Source organism: Momordica charantia (assembly GCF_013281855.1).
Source record: "Momordica charantia cultivar OHB3-1 chromosome 1 unlocalized genomic scaffold, Mcharantia_2.0 BLBB01000001.1, whole genome shotgun sequence".
In the NCBI taxonomy this organism is placed as follows: domain Eukaryota; kingdom Viridiplantae; phylum Streptophyta; class Magnoliopsida; order Cucurbitales; family Cucurbitaceae; genus Momordica; species Momordica charantia.
Window position 1 is genome coordinate 9,354,974 of NW_028275157.1, and position 22,548 is coordinate 9,377,521.

At 34.0% G+C, this 22,548-nt stretch overlaps 1 protein-coding gene across 3 annotated transcripts; it reads left to right on the forward strand.

The window, feature by feature from the left end:
* Positions 1–6,743: 6,743 nt before the first annotated feature.
* On the forward strand, positions 6,744–20,579 carry RUG1 (Regulator of chromosome condensation (RCC1) family protein). Of its 3 annotated transcripts, none has more exons than XR_015789251.1 (15): positions 6,744–7,233; positions 7,510–7,586; positions 7,821–7,896; positions 12,242–12,301; positions 14,276–14,377; positions 14,493–14,586; positions 15,522–15,564; positions 15,642–15,687; positions 15,789–15,835; positions 15,936–16,038; positions 16,255–16,302; positions 16,407–16,473; positions 16,763–16,799; positions 18,909–18,988; positions 20,033–20,056. XR_015789251.1 is itself a non-coding variant. In XM_022299220.2 (15 exons), exons 1-15 carry the CDS (start codon positions 6,987–6,989, stop codon positions 20,150–20,152), a joined length of 1,254 nt encoding a protein of 417 aa, XP_022154912.1. In that variant the 5' UTR covers positions 6,748–6,986; the 3' UTR covers positions 20,153–20,579. The 3 variants fall into 3 exon arrangements, 2 of the variants coding, with proteins under 2 accessions (XP_022154913.1, XP_022154912.1); XM_022299220.2 differs by having other exon boundaries at positions 6,748–7,233; positions 16,255–16,309; positions 20,033–20,579; XM_022299221.2 differs by lacking the exon at positions 12,242–12,301 and having other exon boundaries at positions 6,747–7,233; positions 16,255–16,309; positions 20,033–20,579.
* The last annotated feature ends 1,969 nt before the right edge of the window (positions 20,580–22,548 follow it).

Consider the following 22,548-nt stretch of genomic DNA (forward strand, 5'->3'; position numbering starts at 1 on the left):
AGTTATCAAGGCATTTCAACAGTTGAGTCTAAAGGGAAAATTAGTTCATGGGTGCAGAAAAGACTATTAAATGCAACTGATTCATTACTAAAATTGATAAAGTTGAATTACATCATTCTATACGCCAAAAACTCTCCAATCTCTAATTGTCTCTCGAGCACTCTCCAATCTCTAATTGTCTCTCGAGCACAAGCTAAATTCTCCTTACTAATTAAGAATCAATATTCCTATTTAGTTTCTATAACAAGTAAATGTTTTATTGTATAAGTCTTTTAACGATCTCTAACGGACTTCTAAATCACCCGATCTTAAAACCCCTTTAGTTATTCATCCCAATCCTAATTCTAAACCACCTCTCCCAAGTGTAAAATTTTAAATCTAGAATCAATTAATCTATGATCAGTAGATTAAAAGCATGAATCATTTTAAACACAAATAAAATATTCAAATGTATTCAATCAAGAAAATTAAACAATCAATCCACAAGGTTCAATGGCTACATCAATATCTAAGATAAGAGGTTTAGCTACTCATATTCAATATAAAACAACAAAATCTAAATGAAAGTTCCAAAAAAAAAACTATGAAAATTAAGGGAAATGAGAAGAAACTAGGTTCGACGTGCCAATCGTTCGTACCTGAAACGACCTCCACGATCTCGAGCCTTGAAAACATCTTTTCTACTCTCTCAAAGTCTCCTTACCCTCCAAATTGGTCAAAAAGGCAAACGGCCAAAAAACATCTCAAAAATTCCTCTCCTCCTGGTGACTATACAACCCTATTCGTATAAAAAAAAGTGTCGCAACAAACAGATGCTATAAACATAATTGAGACATTATGACAGCTTTTTCAATGACGCTTTAAGTTTGTAGCTTTGAGATGCTATGGATGCTCTCAATGCTAGCTATCTCCTCAGATTTTTGGCTCCTATCGTTGTTGTGTATTCCTCTTTAGTTACTTCGACTCTGATTTTTCTCTCAATTTGATCCAATTATGTCTCGTTTCTTCCCAATACGTCATTCTTGCAAAATGTATCTTATATGCATAAATCTGTCATGAATAAAGGAAAACTAACAAATAATTCTAATATAAGTCTCATGAAAATATGGCTCAATGTGCTATCACCATTCAAACATCCATGCCCCGCACATGCTAGGCCCCTCATGTGCACTACGCATAATATCAACGCACCAAACCGCACGCCATCGCAAGCTAAGCGTGCCTTACGTCTAGCATTAACCTCGCAGGACACTTGCTCAGGGCCTCAGGCACACCAAGCCTTCGCGTACTCTTCCTAGTGCCCCACAAGAACCTCAAAAGTCTTAGCCCTCCTGCTTCTCACTTGCCCAGCGCCTTCCGCCTGCCCCTACATGCAACCCATGCACTACTGCCAACCCGCTATCTTTGCAAATCTCTGCCTTTTTTGTTTAGGAACATTTGATTGTATTTCTTTCCATGAACTTCCTCAATAGAATTGGAAAGAATTTGATCCAATTTTAAGTTAGAGAAATTATTTATTTTCGCTTTTAATTAGGAATTTTTACCTTAATTATTTTTTCGTTATTTCCGTTATTTGTTGATTATGCCATGACTATTTAAAACCTTCCTCGAGTAAGCTTTAACAATTTTTAGTGAAATAAAAGTTCGGTGTTTTGGACACTCAATTGCAGAGAGCATTGAATCCCCTTATTGATGTAAATACTGTGCATAGCAAATCTTAAAACATTCAAGTTTTATTGATCATCAAACTTGCACACCTTAAAATATTCAAGTTTTATTGATCATCAAACTTGTGCAGTGTTTTGACCTTACGGTAGAATTCAATCCTGGCTTCTAGATTCTTTATTTAAAGACATAATCTGCTTCTAACTTTTTCTTTGAGTAATTTACTATTTGGGTTTCAGTGCTTGTGTAATAGAGGTTCGCTTGTCAAAGGAGTTCCTTTTCCAACACCAAGATTTTGAGTATGAGTACCTCAACTTAAATTCATTATTTTTAAACATGTTTCTCATCAGAAAAAAATTTTTTGTGAGGAAAACAAAGTTTAAAGAAAATTTTCAGAAAGCAACTCATAACTGTTAATCAAGAAATTCACCAACTCCACGAACATGGGATGGGCGTTAATGAGCCGAACAGTGAGTTTCGAATGTCACGTAGAAGACCTTCAAAATAGAGTGAGCACTTCGATGTCAAAGTCAGTGAAAGTCCGAACTAAATCGAGAGAGAATCGAAATGTTCGGGTACCTCTAAATGAACGAAATGGTTCTATTTACAGGCGAAGACCCCGACAACGTTCCCGACAAGACCTCTAACGACTCTTTAAGGTTACCGTAAAACGCGGCGTGTTGTCGTGGAGTGTGTTGGAGATGTGACCGAGCTGAGGTAAGCAAATCGGTTCAACCAATGAAATGGGAACGAGATCATAAGGAAGCTTGTTCGGCTCGGTCGCCGAAAGGCTTCGGCTCGGTCAAATGGATGAGCCGAGATGTGCATACTTGGGTTAATCCTCTCCAGGATCTATGAGCCACGTGTCACCTTCCATGCCCAGTCATCTTCTGCCAATGTACCTCCAACCAAAGCTATTACAATAAAATTTTCAAACTTTCAATACCAGAAATACAACCTCCAACCTACCCAGAATTGTTGAAATTAAATCTTACATTTTTTTTTAGAATATTACATACAAATGGGAGCTTAAATGCAAAAATTTCACAAGATTAGAGTGGTTATTGTAATTTTATTTTTAATTAAATATATAATACAAATTATTTCTAGAAAAATTTACTTTTTTCTCATTTGAGTTTCACTAATACATTAGTCACTGAGTTTTCAAAACATGCACTTTAGCCAATGAGTTTCAAGGAATAGGTCAATTTTGTCCCTCCACTATAAATCCAAGCCCCCTAGACTTTCATTAACTAATATGACAAATTTATTGGACTTTTAAATATGCTTACTTGGCAATTGAGTTAGCATAATATATATTGGAAAATTGACCATTCTGACCCGAAATATTTTGAGTTTACAAAACAAACCTAACATTTGAAATATGAAAACACTTTTTAGAAAAATCAAGGAATATGCAATTTACAGTTATGCCCCTGATTGCCTTTTCATTTTTCCTTTATCTTCTCTTATTTTATTTATCTTCTTCTTCTGCAGTCCCTCTTCCTTTACTCTTGTTTTCGATCTTGGTTGTTTGCTTTCGATTTTGTGGCGATTTTGGTCGTTGTCACTCACCATCTTTGAAAAAATGAAAACTCTCCATAAGAGAGTTATTTTAGGTGAAAAGTGTCTTGGGTAGAGACGTTTTTGAATGATGTAGCTCTATTTAGAAATGTTTCACAACTATAAATTGAATATTTGGGGGTTAATCATATTCTGTGCTAATGTGGGAATTTATAAGAAAATGTACTCATTTAAGATGGTTTGTTTCTCTGATGCTAGAGTATTTGAGCTACCACTAAAAGTGAGCTTTTTGCCTGAAGAAATATTTTAGTAAAAGTTAAATCGCCTAATTTTCACTGGACCCAATATGCGCTTGAGTTGTTGCCTTGAAATTAAGGAGGGTTGCTATAAATGCTTGAAGAGGAGGCTGCCTCAATTATTCATCAATCTCGAGAGAAGTATGAGGTCGAAAAGAGGTGAAGATTCCTTCTATTTTGGAGAGTGACCCAAGGAAGACGACAACAGTGGGGCTAGAGCAGTTGACTTAGTGCATAATACCTTGTTTCTCATTCTTTTCTTCCCCCATTTTATCTAATTTGAAATGGGTTTTGTATTTTCATCTTATTGTTGAGCTAAACTCATGGATGGGTTATGAACCTTTGTTTACAAGCAAAGATTGATTTTTTAGCTTATGAATTTGTTTTGCTTTATTAAAGTTGTGTTTATTTTCTAAAAGTTCAAGATGAATGATCACCATGTTTGAACTAGCACCTTGTTAGCCTTCAAAAGATTGTAATAGGTGGGGAAGGCTTTAATCTATATTAGTTCCATCTTTTAGCATGGAGCATGGGTACTTAGAGATAAGCCTCGCATAATAAAGTTCTTAATCTAGACGGGAGTTTGGTTTATGAAAAATCTGGATAATCTAAAAAGATATCATGTATGTTTGCTAGCAGCTACAACAAATTCATTGCTAGAACATCGATTAATAACTTAAGGGATCGAATCCCACAGCGGAAGCATGCGAACGCAATACTTTGATTTTTCCTTTTGAAAAATACAGATAAAAAGAGAATAAACACTAAAGGTGAAAGAATTACCTTGAAGAACCTCTGTAGAAACATAGCAATCAACTCCTCCAACAGATCTTCCCAGTTATTCTTTGGCAAGGATCGATTATGTGGGAACCTTTTGAAAGCAAAGTTTCTCATGGAGAATTTTTACACCCTGTAGTAAATGGAAGAGCTTTTTTTTAGAGAGAGAGGAAGCCAATTTTTTTTCGAACACAAAGTGTTTCTACATTTAACAATGGGGAGTTCTCCCCACCTCGTCACTTCTCCCACCTCCCTTAAAAAATGTAGAGGAGTTATTTAATTAAATTAAACTAAAAATAATATTTATTTATTAATTAAATAATAATTAAATTAAATAATATTTATTAATGAAATATTTATTAAATTAAATAATTAATAAATAATATTGGTTAATTAATTAACCTTAATTAAATACCATATATTTAATTAAACACCTTTATTTTGAATCGAATTCAAATACATCTCTCCCTTAAAACCTATAGTTTTACTTTGAATCATATTCAAATAAATTTTCACCTATAGTTTTAATATGAATTCAATTCGCATTAATTATTATTTTGAATCTTATTCAAATATATCTTTCATATTATAGGGTTTAATTTCAAATCTTATTCAAAATTATAATGTATCTATATACACATTGTTACATTCCCTTATATAATTTAAACACTTCAAATTCTTTAAAAAACTCTTGATCCTCATTGTATTGAGCGAGTAAGGGGACCTAATGGACCTACAAATTATAAGCTTCAATGACCTGAGATTAATTAATTAAACTCATTAATTAAATTAATCAACATTCATTAACTATGGACACTCTACTAAAGAATCATAGTTGCACTCGTGTACATTATAGAACATGTTGCTTTCATGGATATAACCATTACAAGTAAGTCAATCCTTCACAAATCATCTATAATTACAGCTAGGTCAAATTACCGTTTTACCCTTGTAATTAACTTATCACTCCTCCAGTATCACTGATCCTATAATGAACAATCTGTTTATGGTCCAACTATAAACTAAATTCTTTTCAGGTCAATGAGAGGGTGGAACCCCAATGTTCAACATCGGAGTCAACACTTAAGGGAACAACTCATCTACTTTCCCTAAATAGGGCAATGAGTGAATTCTATCTTTCGTAGCTATGTTTTCAGCTTCCCACTCAGTCTCGTCCCAAAATGGAAGGCTTATTGAGTCGCAACTCATGCGACTCTCACTTATACAAATTAAAAGACGATCCCTCATAGGCAGGAGTCCATAACTCGCTCAGAATTAAGATCGTGTTACATATGGTTACCCTATGAAATATTAATCTCGTCAACCAACAGTGTTACAGAGTGAGATTAATTATTTCGCGGTCTAGTCTTATACAAATTCATTGTATAGGATACCTCATTCACATGTCTTCACATGAACGATTTGCATCAAATCATTTGTAACTATTACAAAGTAGGTTGTATCCATAGTTTCACTTTGATAAGGTACCCAACATTATCTATATACTATAGATTTTTTAGGTTATTACTAGAATATGATCCACCTGTATGTCGACCACATACTGTTCAAATTACACCAAATAACCTTGGATGTTTGTTTATTGGATTTTGAGTTATGCAAATAAAATAACTATTATTTTATTGAATAAATAATTTGTGCACAATACAAACCACGAGTTTATGGCACAAAACCCAAGATATTATAGCAAATGAGACACAACTCCTGCCTTTTTACATGTGGTTGATAATCTATTTTCTAGTCGTTCTTTATTTATGTTAGTATAAGCAGTTTCATAATCATTCGCACTTTAGTTTATAATCAAAAATACAATTATCGGTTACCACTTATTGAGTAAAAGTTGGAGTATTTTAGTTACTCAATCCTTATAAATACGATCTTGCAATTGCTATACACTTACACTAGAGTTCTAAAATCATTAACAAATATGTTCTAGTTCGTGCAAGTAGAGGTTGCATGCTAGTGTGGTTGAGTTATACAAGACTATTTAAGTTAAGTCATTCTTCTTCTTCTTCTTCTTTTTTTCTTTTTTTTTTTAACTACAAAATTAAGTTATTCTTTAACAAACGTACATGCCATTATTGTAATATGTACCACATAATTACTGTAATATTTGTAATAAATAAGAATCGAATATTAGACATTTTTAAAGTTGGATGTAATTTAACTAAGTATTATTTTGGTCTATGTACTTTATTTTTGGTTCATTTTGATTTATATATTTTCAACTTTAATTTGTTTTGGTCTCTATACTTTTAAAATGTTCGTTTCAATCTATATATTTTTAAAGGTGACTATTTTAGTCTTTAATTGTAAAATTTTAATATAAATTCTACACTTAATGAAAATCATTTAATACAAAATCGAAAATAAAATTGAAGAACTGAGATTCTTACTTTTTAAAATACGGACTGAAATAAATATTTTAAAACCAGGAATAAAATAAATCAAAATATTTCAACCTTAATTTTTTAAACTAAGAGCTCGCAATTTTCCAACCGATTCTGCCTTCTGCTGCTAGCGGAAGACGTAGCACGATTCCTGGCCACCGATCAAAGCCCATTTTTCTTCAATCCTACTCTTCTTCACCATAATTGCCGAAATCTGGAACTGTAATTTAAGAGATCCATATGAATCTCCCGCAGTTCATGTGGATCTTCACATTCGGAAGAATCGTTGGTCACAGAAATTGATACTTGAAAAGTTATGCTCAGCAGAAGGCGTTTCGCGGAGTTCATAATCGGTTTCAATTCGGAAACCTGGAGAAGGAGAAGCCGACGGTTGTCGAGCAATTCCGGGAAGAGGTTTGCCGCGGTGTGGGGGAATGGCGATTTCGGGAGGCTCGGCCTTGGGACTTTGGATTCTCAATGGAGACCTGTTGCGTGTTCTGCCTTTGAACACGAAACACTCAAGGATATTGCGTGTGGTGGCGCTCACACTCTGTTCTTAACAGGTCCTAAACTTCCTTTCTTCGGATCTTTGCAATTTTGAATTTTCCTTTTTGAGATTGACCATGGGATGGGAATGAAAGTGGTTATATTAAGGTTCATAATGTTGTCATTTCATTTCGTTCTCCTGCTGCCCAAGCTCGTTATATATACTCCCGTTCCATTTTTGTTTTTGTTTTGAGCTTCTTGATTTTGACAATGTTATGTATCTATTTGGTGAATTGTGAAGATGTCAGCTGTGTTCGAGTAAAGGCTCACGAATTGTCCCCCTCCTTTGGCAGAATCTGGACGTGTTTATGCTACTGGTCTTAATAATTTTGGGCAGCTGGGCATATCAGATGACAAAAGCTATTCTACGGTATGATATCTCACACTTCAATCGTCATTATCTACATGTGATAGTTTTTGGTAGCTAAATTTTGTCCACTCTGAAGCAATGATTGATCCTGTAGTTTTTGTCTGAGCTTTATCTTTGTATCCTTTTTCTTCTGTGGAGTTATTTTATTGCCCCTTTCATGTTTCCGGGTCTTTCTTGTATATGTATATATTTTTATAAAGACACGTTGATTATCAGCATGGCATTTTAATGCAGGAGCCTGTTGAGGTTAAAATTCAGAAAGAAGCTGTGCATATCTCAGCTGGTTATAATCACTCCTGTGTTGTTACAGGTTTGCTTCGTAGTCCATTTGATCTGAGTGATGATTACAATGAAAGCATTAACTTCGTTTAGAAGTAATATGTATTAGTTAGCTAAAGCTCCTTGGCAGTAACTTGTTGAAGATGTTAGAACAAAAATGAATTAACTTTATTGAATAGGAAGAATTATCGTAATTTAACTCTTTGTTGGGTAGTTTAGTTGAAAGGAACGCTTCTATTTTTCAGATATATATTAAGATTTGGAATTGCTCAGTATTTTTCTCTTTTATAGGTCCAGGAAGGTAAAACATATGGATTTTGAAAACACACTTGAATTTGCGTACTTGAGATGGCTTTTTGTTATTTTCTTTTTTCTCTGATGAAGATATGGATATCTCATCTTCTTCCTCTTGTAATTTCTCTCATTAAACAATTTTGTTATCTTTCAAGAATTAAGAAAAAAAGAGAAAACTATTTGTCTTCTTCCACTTGAAGTAATAATAAGGAATGAGTTTTTGAGTGATGGTGCCTATTTTCTTCTATGTTTCTTCAAATTCCTTGCGAATTATTAGTCTGTATTAAACCTTTATCGTTTAAGTTCAAGTTCAATGTTATGCTACCTTAAGCATATAGCATTAACCATTTGCCTCTATCTTTATCTTCCATGAAAAATAAGTTATGCACATTATTTATGCTTCTAGCCATCTAACTTGTGATTTGAAGATTTTGTTCAGAAAATGTGCTAGATTGTGAGTGATATCTAACTTTATTCAAGTTAAACTATACTACTAAAAATTTTTTTTAGATAAGAAACAATTTTATTGATAGGTGAAATTACAGAAGGGGAAAGAAAATCCCACAAAAGACCAGTGGAGTTACAGAAAACACCTCCAATTGGTTAAAAGAGAGGTCAAACTATATGAGTGAAAATAAGGGGACGATTTACACCAAGACATAGCAGTAAAAAGAATGCTATTAAAAGAGTGTTGAAAGGTAGCTCTTTATCTAGGAAGAGCCTATGATTCCTTTCATTCCAAAAAATCCATAGAAAGGCACGAATGAGATGCTTCCAATAGTTTCCTTTGCTTTCTTGAAGGGGTGTCCCACAAGGACAAGTGAGATGAGGTCGAGGATATCAAGAGGCAAGGCGATTGATCAATCGAAAGCTAGAAGGATCTTATTCCAAAAAAGTCGGGCCAAGTTGCATGTGTGGAAGAGGTGGGAGGGAGATTCCCCATCTGTTTTGCAGAGGATGCACCAAGACGGTGAGAGAGAGATGAAAGGCAGCCTCCTTTGCAATCTGTCGGCTGTATTGATACCTTTATGGGGGAGTTCCCATATGAAGAATTTTGTTCCTTTTGGGTAGGTGTCACCCCAAATGGCTTTGGTAATTGGCTAGGGAAGATAAGATTCCTTTGGGGCAATGTCGGAGAGCAGAGATTTGGTGGAGAAAGTACCTTTACTGTCCAATGGCCAATTCCATGTATCTTCACCAGTATGGAGGTAAGTGATTTCAAGCTTGCTTGATAGCAAAGCCCAATAACTTATTTCTTCATCCTTAAGTAGTCTTCTATAACCCATGTCCCAAAAACGAAGATTTGAATTCCAAATCTGTTTGACAGAAGCTGTTTTTCGGAGGGAAAGGGCATAAAGGCGGGGGAAGGTTGAAGCCAATGTTGAATCAAAAAGCCACTGATCGTACCAAAAGGATGTAGAAGCTCTGTCTCTGACTTGGATGGAGGTTCTTTCATAAATGAGGTGTCTCTGTTTGTAGATGTTCCTCCATGTTCCGTGAGCAAAGTTGATGGCTTTGGAGCCCGGCTTGGTGTTAAAAGCTTCTGTTGTATACTTTGCTTCTATGGCTCTTCTCCAAAGGGCTGTTTTCTCTGTATGGAATCTCAAAATCCATTTAGCAACGGTTCTTGTCACGCATTTTGTGAAGGCCGAGGCCTCCTTGATCAATAGGGAACCAAGTGCATGGAAGATGAATCATCACTGCCTCTCCAAAGAAAATTCCTGTACACCTTCTCAATGGCCATGGCAACCCTATTTGGCAAAGCAAAAAGAGAAAGATAGTAAGTAGGTAAGTTGGAGAGTGTAGCTTGAATCAATGTGTGACGACCCCCTTTTGAAACATAGGTATTTTGCCACGAATGAAGTCTCCTTTCTATCTTCTCGAGCATGGGAGTCCAAAATGCCATAGAGTTCGGGTTAGCGTTGAGGGGAAGGCCCAAGTAGGAGTTTGGCCAATTACTTACTTTACATCCGGGTGATTCAGCAATGGAAAGGATCCGGTCCCTTTCCAAATTGATGCCAAGAACCTCCGATTTGGAAAGGTTTATGTTTAACCCTGATGATTTCTCAAATGTCTTGACAATATGGAAGAGGTTTTTGATGGCCTCATCATCATCTATGGAGAAGAGAATAGTATCATCGGCAAATTGAAGATGATGTATATGGAGAGGCTCACTTCCCATCATGGCACCCTTAATTAACCCCATGTCAGCGGCTTGTGTAAGGAGACGGCTGAGACAGTCAACCACCAAAATGAAGAGGAAGTTTGATCACTACCCCTTTATGCTTTTTCCTTTTCCACTCTTCTATGACTTCGTTGGCTATTAGGGATGTATCAAGGATTTGTCTCCCTTCAACAAAAGCCGATTGTTGCTCCGATATGGTGGATGGGAGGACTTGCTTGAGTCTAGAAGAGAGGACCCGAGCCACAATTTTGTATAAGCAAGTAGTGAGGCTGATGGGTCTGTAGTCGCCCACTGAACAAGCATCCAACTTCTTTGGGATGAGACAAATAAAAGTTTCGTTGAGGCTAGCATTGATAACTCCATTCACAAAAAAGTCTTGGAACACTCTCATAATATCGGGCTTGAGAATGTTCCAAAATTTTTTAAAGAATTCAGCGGTGTAGCCATCGGGGCCCGAAGATCTGTTGGTGCCTAGATCACAAATGGCAGTCCAAACTTCAAGTTCAGTAAATGCCTCTTCAGCAAATGTTTTTGATGTGCATCGATGGGATCCCATGACAAGGAAGGAGGGAGAGTTCTGCAATCAGCTTCTTTAGTGTAGAGCTGTGAGAAGAAAGAAAGAAACTCGTTAACAATATCAATTTCAGAGAAAAGGCTGGTCCCCTGTCTAGTAATACTACTAAAATGAAGTAAAATATTTTTTTTTCTAATAATAGAATTGAAAAAAGACAAAAAAGGTGATGAGAAATCAACCCGAAGGTGAGAGATTAAAAACAATTCTCCCAATGGATTAATATAAGAAAGAACTATAGTACAAGAAATTTAATGCGAAGAAGCTTTAAATGGAGGCCTTCAAAAACTATGGTCCCAAACCTCCTTGGTTTTTAATTTTGCATGGAAAATTCTTTGGTTTCTACTTTCTATCTCGCTGGACTTTTCAAAGAAGTCATCTAATTGCTATATGCTAAAGCGGACGTATAAAATCAAAATCAAAGGAAGTAGAATCCTCCAAATCAAGAATAATAGGGGGTGGTATAGGAAAATTTCAAAGAAGATAAAGAATAAAGATGAGGGAGAAGAATGCAAAGGGTGATCCTCCATTATCCTAACCAACAATCTTCCTATAAACATGGATATGTCGATTTACTAACTTACACCTCAACAAACTTAGAAAAAGAAATATAACCCCAAAAGATGGCTTTTCAAGTATCCCTACACGTGCCTATAGCCCCATGGATTAGTGCCCACTCAGAAGGTCGAGCCCCATATTTGCTCACAGTGATCCTATGCCATAAAGTTTAGACTCTAAAGGGAAATGCCATAGCCAGTGAGCTAGAAGGACCTAATTGCCTCATGGCACATTTTCAGGTTATTGGCTGTATTTTTTTATTGATTTCCAGTTGTAATACGTCTGTAATAGTGCTATAGCATGTGTATTATTTATTTTTTTGTTTAACTCATGTAAATTGAAGAGTTCATTTCTTTTTTTTTTAGGTAATCGTAATTCCTATGTATATATGTATATATCTCTCTCTCAATATATATTTTAAATTGTTCTCTTTTGTATACTTGATTGGAATATTAAAAGAAAATACCAAATATAAAGAATTTACTGTTACAATTAAGCTCTTGCATAACATTCATTGATACCCTTCAGATAAAATCATCTAGGTAATGTAAAATATGCCTTTAAAGCCAAATGGTTTTCTTCTTCCTCCATTTTATTTATTTATTTATTTTTTGGTTGAGTTCAACAAAAAGTGGTGGTGGGATTCGACCGAACTTTTGGTTGAGGATATATGCCTTAACCACTTGAGTTTTTGATGTAAAGGAGGGATTATATAATTAGTTTTTTCTCAAGCTTTCTTTGTTGATTTTCTATTTTATTTTTTTTTAGCTGATGGAGAGTTGTATATGTGGGGGATGAATTCAAGTGGACAGCTTGGTCTTGGAAAGAGTAAGCACTAGATCCTGAAAATATCTTTCTTGCACTGTATAGTTTTGAAAATCTAGTGACCTCATTTGCAAATTAAAGTTTTTCAAGTAGTGGTTGTTAGACATGAGCAATGAATTAATTATTCAGATGTACCGTTGGAATTTTCCCCTTTTCTTAGTAAATATTAATGATGATAAATTTAACTTGTCCATATATAACCTATCTATAATTATGCCAATGATTATGCTAGCATTATTTTCTGTAATTTTCTTTCTTCTTTCGCTGTTGGTTTTTCCCTTGTGGGAACCTTGTATTGATTTCCTAATATGAAATAGACTACTTTTTATATTTCTCAAAGTTAGTTGGTATCAGGGTAGGCCCTAGCTGCCTAAATCATCATTCATCCATACTGTTCCTCCGGCGAACCCGAGTATGTAGGTTTTTTTGGCAAGGTGGAGGTTTGTTTGCGCGTTCTGACCTAGTTTGTTTGCAGTTCTACTGGCACAGTTGTGGTCACACCTTAGTTTTCCAGATCTGTTCTCACAACTCTTCCTTTGGTGGGATTCATTTGACACTTACCTTTTTTGTGCCCTAGACCTGTTTGCATCTCGCCATTAGATCTATACGCTATACCTATCTGTCCGTTTTTGTCCCTTGGCATTGTTTGGCATCATTGACTTGTCTAGCTTGCTCCTCGTTCGTTAGTTGTTGCCATTGTTTGCTTTCCTTTGTATGATTGTGGTCTTGTTATATTTGTTTATTTTTTTGAACAAGAAACGAGATTTTTCATTGATTAATGAAAAACCATACAATGCTCAAAGATACAAACCCCAAAAGGAGTGAAAAAGAGATAAAAAGTAGAAAGTAAAATACAGAACCTAAAGAGAAAGAAAAGCTTCCCAATTGCTGTAGATGGTGGATGAAGAATAGCTTGAGAACAAATCCGAGAAGGCACACCATTGGGAGGCTTTAAATTTGGCAAGCTCGAAACATTCGAAACGGTCTTTCTTCTTGTCATGGAAAATACGTTGGTAACCATAACTCTGAAATAATGGCTTTGATAGCATTAACCCAAAGAGATTGGGCCTTCGGGAAGGAGAAAGTATAAAAGAATAGCTGCTGGATGTTGCTTTTGGTGTCGACCGAGAAGACCCAAGATAAATTGAACAGCTGGAAAAGAGCCGACCAGCAGCTTGATGCAAAAGGGCAATGGAAGAAGATATGATCTTGTGTCTCACTGTTAGAATAACAAAGGCAACAGACTGAAGGCTGTAACTGGAAGTTGGCCATCTTTCTTTGCAAAGTATCTGCTGTTTTCAAATGCCCATTTAGGATAATCCAAGAAAGAATATTAACCTTTTTTGGGCAAGAAGATTTCCACAGACCCGAGAATAAAGCCTTTGGAAGAGGGGTCCCTTTTGTAAGATGGGAGTATAAGGAGTTTACTGAAAAATTCTTTGAGGCCTCAAGATTCAAAAGTAGTTTATCTTCCCCCACAGTAATGGACACTGATCTCAAATGAGATAGTAAAGCTACAAGTTCATCAAACTCAGAATCTTTGAGACCTCTTCTAGTTTTGATGTCCAAGAGGAGGATGAAGAGTCCCAATTTTCCCATGAGGATAATGTGGATAAGATCTAGGCAATTAGTCATAGTCTTTGAGCTGACTCTGAAACTAGGATAAATTTGAGCAAGCCTTACAGTCTCTAAATGTTGAAATTTTGAAGAGTATTTGGTAGGACCTTGATCTTTTCAGTACATATGAGTGGACTCACCTAAAAATTTACCATCATCCTAAGAAAGCAGTAGAGGATGAGAATGATCACATCTACAAGTTTCTTACTAGTCTGAATATATAATTATGTTACAACTAAGTAATTTTCTTTTCTATTTCTATTTTGTAGTTGGTCTTTCTCTTAGTATTACTTTCATTACATTACATGGAATGTGATACTATTTTATCCTCACAAACTTGGTTGTACTGCTGTATTACAGGATCAGCAAAAGCGGTACACCTACCTACTAAAGTAGATAGCTTAGACGGCATTGTAATTAAGAGGGCTGCTTTAGGTTCAGATCATTCAATGGCTGTTACTGGTATAAATATCCTACCACATTTTATACACGTAGTTTTACCATTTTCATGTTTTGTCAATAAACTTGTAATTTATTATTTTATCTCTCTTAATGTTCCTTTTATATTCTTCACTAGATGGAGGTGAAGTCTTAAGTTGGGGAGATGGGCGGTCAGGAAGATTGGGTCATGGCCATGAGTCAACTCTTTTGGGGTTTCTGAAAAGCACCAGGTACTGTTAGGTTCATACTGATCTGCGATCCCTTTCCCTTCCCCCGCTGGAAAAAAAGAAAAAAAAAAGAAGAAATTGGCATTTCCACTTCTAATGACTCTGTTTGTATTGCTCTTGTTGAGCTTGTTTTTCATTTCTTTTTGTCTTTTTTTATTTCTTTCACCCTTTTGTGGGTTTTGATCCCAGAAGAATTTCTTTTTTCGTATATCATTAAAGAGTCATTTCTTGTTAAAAAAAATGTTGGATATAACAAGTGCAAGGATGAAAATACCAAGAATTATTCTTAATAAGGATGTCTAAATAATAAAGAAAGAATAAAATGCAGATGTAACAAATAACTTACAGTAGAGGGCCAATACGTGATTGAATAGAGAGGAAGAAAGTTTTCTCGAAGTTTTGCGATTAGATATCATGTGTATGTGTCTTGGATCTAAAAGTACCGTATAAGATTGGTTACATATAGGTGTAGAATTTAAAGAAACAAGATTGGCCTTTGCTCATGTGTTAGCATACAGTTTTGTTTTCAGAAGGAAAACAAAAACAATTGAAGAGATTTTAGTTTACTGTTTACATATTTCAGAATTATTTGAAAGTTCTTCAATCAAATTTGATAATAAAGACTTATTTTAAAGTAAACATATTGAAATAATTTTTTATACAAAAATAGTTTTATTTTATTTTTTATTTTTTAAATGAGAAACACATATTTTATTGATATTATGAAATATACAAAAATGGATAAACCCATAAGGCATAAACACATATTTCATTGATATGATAAAATATACAAAATTAGTTAGAACACCCAATGAAATAATAATGCTGGTATTGAATTAGATATGCCGTATTCTAGATGGATGTGTATCTATATTATGTCATATTGCGTCATAGTGTTCTTTGTTTCTTGTGTTCTTATGAGTTGTATATTGGTGTAGTGAATATACACCCAGGCTAATTAAAGAACTTGATGGGATTAAGGTAATGTTTCCATAGTGAGCCTCCATTCATCCTCCTTAGGTTGTCAATTCTTTTTTATTCAACCTTTTCTTTTACAGGTTAAACAAATTGCTGCTGGGATGCTGCATTCGGCATGTGTAGATGGTTGTCTCCATTTCTTTCTTTTTTTCTTTTAATGGTAAATGTCTGTTTCGATGTTGCTTCTGTTGGCACACAGTGTTACTTATGCTCAACAAATTTAGCAGAAAATGGAGCTGTTTTCATATTTGGTGAGAGGGCAATGAACAGAGTGGCAAGTTCCAACTTCATATTCAAATCGATTTTATTATCCTGTAAAGCTACCTTTGTATGATAAATATACCTTCATTTAAATTCTCAATGGTATGATATAGGGCTTTGATGAGGCAAACAAGGCAACAATACCATCTATTATCAGCACACTCTTGAACTGCGAAGAAGTTGCCTGTGGTGGTTATCACACGTGTGTCCTGACAAGTAACTTTATCCTTTTTTCATTGTTTTAGAATTTTTATTTTTCCTTGATTATGTAATTAATAAAACTCGGAAATTAGATTGTTCTAATTTTCACAATGGGCTGCTCATCCTTTCTTTTAATGATGGATGACTCTATATGATTGTTACACCATATATAAAAGAAGTTATTTGAGATTCTGATCACCGTTGTCTTCGTTTTTTGGTTTCTTGTTACAGAAGCTGGAGACCTGTACAGTTGGGGTTCAAATGAGAATGGTTGTCTTGGTAATGGGTATGCCTCACTTGAATAATATTTTGTAGTTTGGACCTCTTTTCTACTTTAAGGTTCATCAGTTAAAATATAGTGTTCATGATATCGGGTTATTCAGGTCCACAAATGTCTTTGATCTCCCTGAAAGAGTCGAAGGTCCTTTTTCGAGGTCCCCTGTAAGCAAGGTTGGAGTTTTACGTTCTTCCACTAGAACTGCTTGAATGATTTGATCCTTTATTTTCCTTGTGGAGACAACTTCATTTTTTTTCTAGTTTGGAAGCTACCTCTTAATAGCTTTCTAGCTTAAATAAATTAGGATCTGAAAAGGGCAAAATGAAGAAAAGAATTACACATAATATATATGAGCAGCACGACATTGCCATTTTTTTAAAGAAAAACATAAAAATAAATCAGACTTATGTGATATTTTTTTATTCATTTTTGTTCAATATGTTTGATTAACATATTCTACAGGTATCTTGTGGTTGGAAACACACTGCAGCAATCTCAGGTAAGAATTTTTAAATTCCGAAAATATAAATTTAAGATTCAAAGTTATTATTTCTTGAAGACTTCCATATTAGGTGAAGATTCTTTTGTCTTTGTAGAGGAAAATGATGTAAAAACAAATGAAAATAATTACTTGATTGGAACAAGTCTCAAATTTCACAGCGAGTCTAAACAAAAACCATATGGTTAAACATAATACCAATTAATGTTGTGTAAATTGTTATATGGACATCAAAAATTGAATCATTGCTATTTCATGTGGTTAAGGATCCCACGTTGAAAAGATTAAGAGACCTAATAAAGGTATTTATAATATACATGAGCTACTCCTCTTAGTACTAATTAGTTTTGAGATGGAACCCTACGGATATTGATATGGTATTAGATCCAATAAGTTCAAACGAGCATCACGGTAAAAAAAAAAAAAAAAAAGGATCCGGCCAAGATTTGTGAGCCCAAAAGAACCAACATGTTGAGGAGGCATGTTAAGGATCCCACATTGAAACGATAGACCTAATAAAAGTTTATAATACACATAGGCTACTCCTCTCATTACTTATTGGTTTTAAAATGGGACGCCATAGATATTTACATGTAAAGCTCTACCCAAAGGCAAAGTTCACTGCTTGCATCTCTATCTAGAATGAATTACCATAGACATTTCATTTCCTAGCAAATTAGACATGGACATATATCAACAGGATACTTTTCGTAAAGAAGATGATATATCTTTATAAATGTTATTATAAGCTTGGTCAAAATCATGATTTTAAGAAATTATTGACGAGCGGGTAAGAGAACTCAATTTGCTCATGTTGCATCCATTCATGATACATGTAAGAAGTCTGTTGTCATTTAGCTGATGATTTCGCTAAAGTTAGACAATGCTAGAAAGAATTTGAAGCGTCACAATAAATTCCATTGCTATTACAACCATTTCTGTGTCAAGTAATTTAAATCACGGCCTCATTTCATTCCCTACCTAATGGGTAATGGACTTTGCTGTTACTAATCATATATCTCAATATCTCTATAGGGCACTTTCTCTCCTCTCTCCCCCTCGCTCACTCTCTATATTACTGCTCTCAGACTATAAAAAAGGTGTATGCCTTCACTGCCTAAGAATTATAAGATGGTTCTATGAAATTCAACTACCTAAGATATGGTGAAGCCATACACTGACTAATAATTATAAGATGGTTCTATGAAATTAAACTACTCCTTAATGCTTGCAACTATGATAGTTTTGCATCTATGATTAAAGCAATTGATTCTCTTTAGTTATTTCTCCATGTCACAACAACATAGGCTTAGTAAATAGGAAGGTACATCAGGGAGGAGTTACTATGTATAGATATTCACCATTGGTACTTTATTTTTTTATAATCAGGATGTCTAGGATCCCATTCCTTACATTATGCTCATGGCCCACCTCATGAATTATTGAAGAAGCCAGCTTCAAAAGACAAGAAGAGTTTGAAGTTATTGAGTTTTTAAACCGAGGGGTTTGAACTTAGGACCTCTTAGGATATCTCCAAAAATCCTTGGCCCGTACTACTGTCCATCCTTTTGTTATTGATAATACACTACTTGAGGGTTGGGTTTCTTGTCTATGCTTCACCTCATACTCAAGGGAGATTGTACATGTGGACTGATGGTATAATTAATCTACTTGTAAATAATACAACCAATTTCTTTTGGTTTTATTCCTCTTTTATATCCTTTTCGTATCCTTTTCTCCTTTGTTTCTCGTTCTATTCTTTGAACTGAATACGTATTGCAGTGATGGGTTTTCTGTAATTTAGAAGAAACAATGCGATTAAGTCCATAAAATTTGATGCTGAATCAAAAGGAACCGAATCTTTGTGCTCAATCCTAATTGGATGAGTTAAAATTGAGTTTGGAAGAACAAAGGATCAAAGCATTTGTAAATGAATTTTATACTTGAAATGCAAGGGGTTGGTTTTAAATGAACCTGCTGAAGATTGCTGCTAAATTCCATCCGAGACACAAATATGTTAATACATTACTAGTGTGCTTTTGTATTTTATTTTCTTGTAAAAAAGAAAAATAAATCAACGATCCAATTATTTTATTGTTATTGAACCAGGTGGTGCTATATTCACTTGGGGTTGGGGAGGTTCTCACGGAACTTTCTCTGTGGATGGTCATTCGTCTGGGGGTCAGCTGGTACGTTGCTTCTCTTGCTTTTCTATTCTTCTTACTGCTGGATTTGTTAAAAATCGGTCGACATTTGAATGTGATTACTTGAAATCTAGAGTCTTTTTTTTTTTTTAAACCTGCATTTGCATTATGATTTCTTAGAAAATAAGTTCTCATTTGAAGCGATCTGATTACATATGAAAATTCTAAAGACAGGCACAAGAGCACTGGCATTGCTGCATCTCTGCACTGAACATATTTATACGTTATATGGTTAAACAACTACTTCTCTAGTTATTTAGTTCTACTGGATAGAATTCTTTTCTTAAGGCTTACTGTTTAACTGCTGGACTTCTAATAGTTTAGGCCCTGATAACCATTTTGCTTTTTAGTTTTCTGTTTTTGAAAAAAATTATGCTTGTTTTCACCCTTCTTAAAACTACATAGAAAAAAATAAGTTTTTTTGAAAAAATATTTGTTTTTTAGTTTTAAAAATTTGTCTTAGATTTTGCCAACAATTTTAGAAAATAGATGCAAGACAAATAAATAGGTGAAAATAATGTTTTACATGTTTAATATTCAAAAACAGAAAACCAGAATCTAAATAGTTATGAATTTTCAACTGGGCTCTTGTATCTTGAGCTAATGTTTCCTGTTTTAGATCACTCCTACGTAAGGCCCATTTGGTTGCTATTTCAGTATTTTGTATCCAAAATTTCAATTGATAAAGGATGAATCTGTTACTACTACTGTTTTAAACTTCATTGTCTACTTTTTTTTTAAAAAAGTTAGAGCAATTTGCAAAAGCATGGTTTTTGGTGTCTCAAATATGATTGAGATGCCAAAGGGTTTCGTTTCGAAAAGTCTGAGAATAAAACATAGAAATTATCAGTAAACGATCTCATTTTTTAAGAACAAAATTATTATAAAGTGAGGTCTAAAGTTGTTAGTCATACCCCATATTTCGAACTCAGCGGTCTCCATAAATTCCTACAACAGTTCGTCTTGGACTAATTTTACAACTGTCCTCAAACAGCTTGTGTAGCCATAAGGGTTCTGCTTGAATTGCAGGGACACGGCAGTGATGTTGACTATGTGAAACCTATGATGGTCGACATTGGGGAGAATGTGAAGTCAGTACAAGTCTCCTGTGGGTTCAACCACACCGGTGCCATACTCGAGTACAAGTGAGTTTTGATTTCGAACTTTTGACCATGAGATGATACCCTACATTTCCAGTACAATAGTAATAGGTAGAGGCAGTGCTCATAATTTGCCAGTCCAAAGTCGTCATAATATGTTTCATTCCTATAAATAAAATCTTGAATACATCTACAGCATCCCGAGTCAACGAAGAAAATAACAACTGTAAACTATATACGACATGCTTTACCGGAGTCTAGGAAAATAATTATGAACATGAGAGATGTCTTGAAAATATTTATTCAACATTCAAATTGAACATGACTTCTTTGTCAAAACTGTGGACATGGATAATGATCTTGCTAATTATTATTATTATTTATTTTACCAAGGTAAATGTGCTTGGATTGTAAAGCAGTCTGTTTATTTAAAAATCAAAGTGAAGAAGAAATGTGAAATAAACCCTTCTATTCAAGAGTATATTTATCATTCCTGTATCCTTTTATATAATACATCCATAATGATATTATGTATATGTGAATGATTTATTTTCTCTATATATTTTTTTAAATTCTTTTTGAAAGAAAAACTTAATCTTAGACAGACCTAAGAAACAAATACTAAGGTCACGTTTGATAACTATTTTGTTTTTTATTTTGATTGGTTTTAAAAATTAAGCTTATAAATACTACTCCATTTATGGGTTTCTTTATTTTGTTACCTATTTTTTGGAAACGGTTTTAAAATGTAAGTCAGAATTTTGAAAACTAGAAAAAAGTAGTTTTTAAAAACTCATTTTTGTTTTTTGAAATAACATTCAAATATGCCTCAAGGAATATGAAGAATATATAAAAGAAATGGGGAGAAATTAAGCAGAAAATGTTGAGAACTGTATGTGATATTAGGTATACATCAACGGAGATTTTGATAAGCATGGTACAAATGGCTCTTTTTATTTATTATTATTATTATTATTATTTTGTAGAATGATATAAATGTGGGAGGGGATATTCAAACTTTTGATAATAAGAAATTAGAAGATTACTGTTGAGTTGTGGTTTGGCTAATGACATGTTTTAATTAGTCTAACCTTTCGACTCTCATTCAGTCCTGACAAGTCAACTGAATATGGGGAGGGAAATTAAGTACCTGTTTAATGTTTCAGTTTCTTGTTTCTCGTTTTTAATTTTATTAAATTTTATTAAGAAAACTAAGTTATTGATCTCATATGTTAGAAAAATTATCATTCTTGGAAACAACAAAAACAAATCTTTTGTTTCTTCTCATTTCTAATTTTTCTAAAATATAAATAAAAACATTATTTTATTAATTCTTGAATCTACGGGTGTTGGGATATGGAATTTCATTTTTCTTATTAAAAAAGGAAACAGAAAATGGAAATGTTACCACAAATCTAAATGAATTGTTTTTCGTAGGATTTTGCTCTATTGATTTTGTTGGCATTGCTCATTCTCAAAGCAATTGGGTTTCGGTTTTAGGTCTAATGAAGATGGGGAGTTTAATGGAGACCAAATCTCAAATAATTTCATGTCGTTTGACAATTATTAGAATATGGAGCTCATTTGCTGGTCGTTTCAATTGGCCACCAGCAAGAAACTTGTAATAATTAGTGGTACATACTAAGAAAGGTGAAGAAGGGTATGAAAGGAACTAAATTGAAATTTTATTAGAAAGAATACCAAAATTTTAAGGATAAAAAGATAAATTTAGCCCTAACATTTCTATATATTGTAATTATTCAAAAAATAAATAATTTAAAAATTAAAAAAAAATGTATATATAATATCCATGTAGTTCTTTTATTTTTTTTAACTTGTCAAGTCAATAATATTTCTTCATCCATTAACTAACAATCAACTTAACTCAGAAAATTTAGAACCATCAAACTTCACTAAAAGTATCTATAGTAAAACATCAGCAACTAAATAGACATCAAAATCAAATAGGACCAACGGAATATTTTATGTTTTTTTTCATTTATTATGAAATATCCCATCAATATTGAATCAATCAAAGACTAAAATAAATATGTAATTTAACCATATTAAAACCCCACCATAGAGAAATAATCCCACAATGATGGAGTTAAAAGCGGACATAAAACCAATATGCACAAGAAGTGTGTTAAAGACTCCATCCCACTCCCACCCTAGAAGGCATTTTTCATTACAAATCAAAGCGTGTGATAGACTTCCAACTCTTACCGCTCCTCACTCTTCACTCGAGTACTAAATTTTCGTCGACATATCAACATTTTATATGTCCATGAATTCGACATCGACATAAGGGTTGAATCAATATTTCTATAGTATTGCAAAAAACTAAAATCTAAAAAATATCAACAAAATATTAGTAATGTGAACATAATGTTAAGAAAAATACCTGGCTTCTTACCGGTGCTTGGTCTTCACCACCACTAATTA

Excerpts from the sequence above, each read along its gene's own strand:
- RUG1 (XM_022299220.2), top strand. The coding sequence starts at position 6,987 with ATGCTCAGCAGAAGGCGTTTCGCGGAGTTCATAATCGGTTTCAATTCG. Across the intron at positions 15,688-15,788 it reads GCATTCGGCATGTGTAGATG|AAAATGGAGCTGTTTTCATA; the intron begins GTTGTCTCCATT and ends CAAATTTAGCAG. Across the intron at positions 15,836-15,935 it reads AGAGGGCAATGAACAGAGTG|GGCTTTGATGAGGCAAACAA; the intron begins GCAAGTTCCAAC and ends GGTATGATATAG.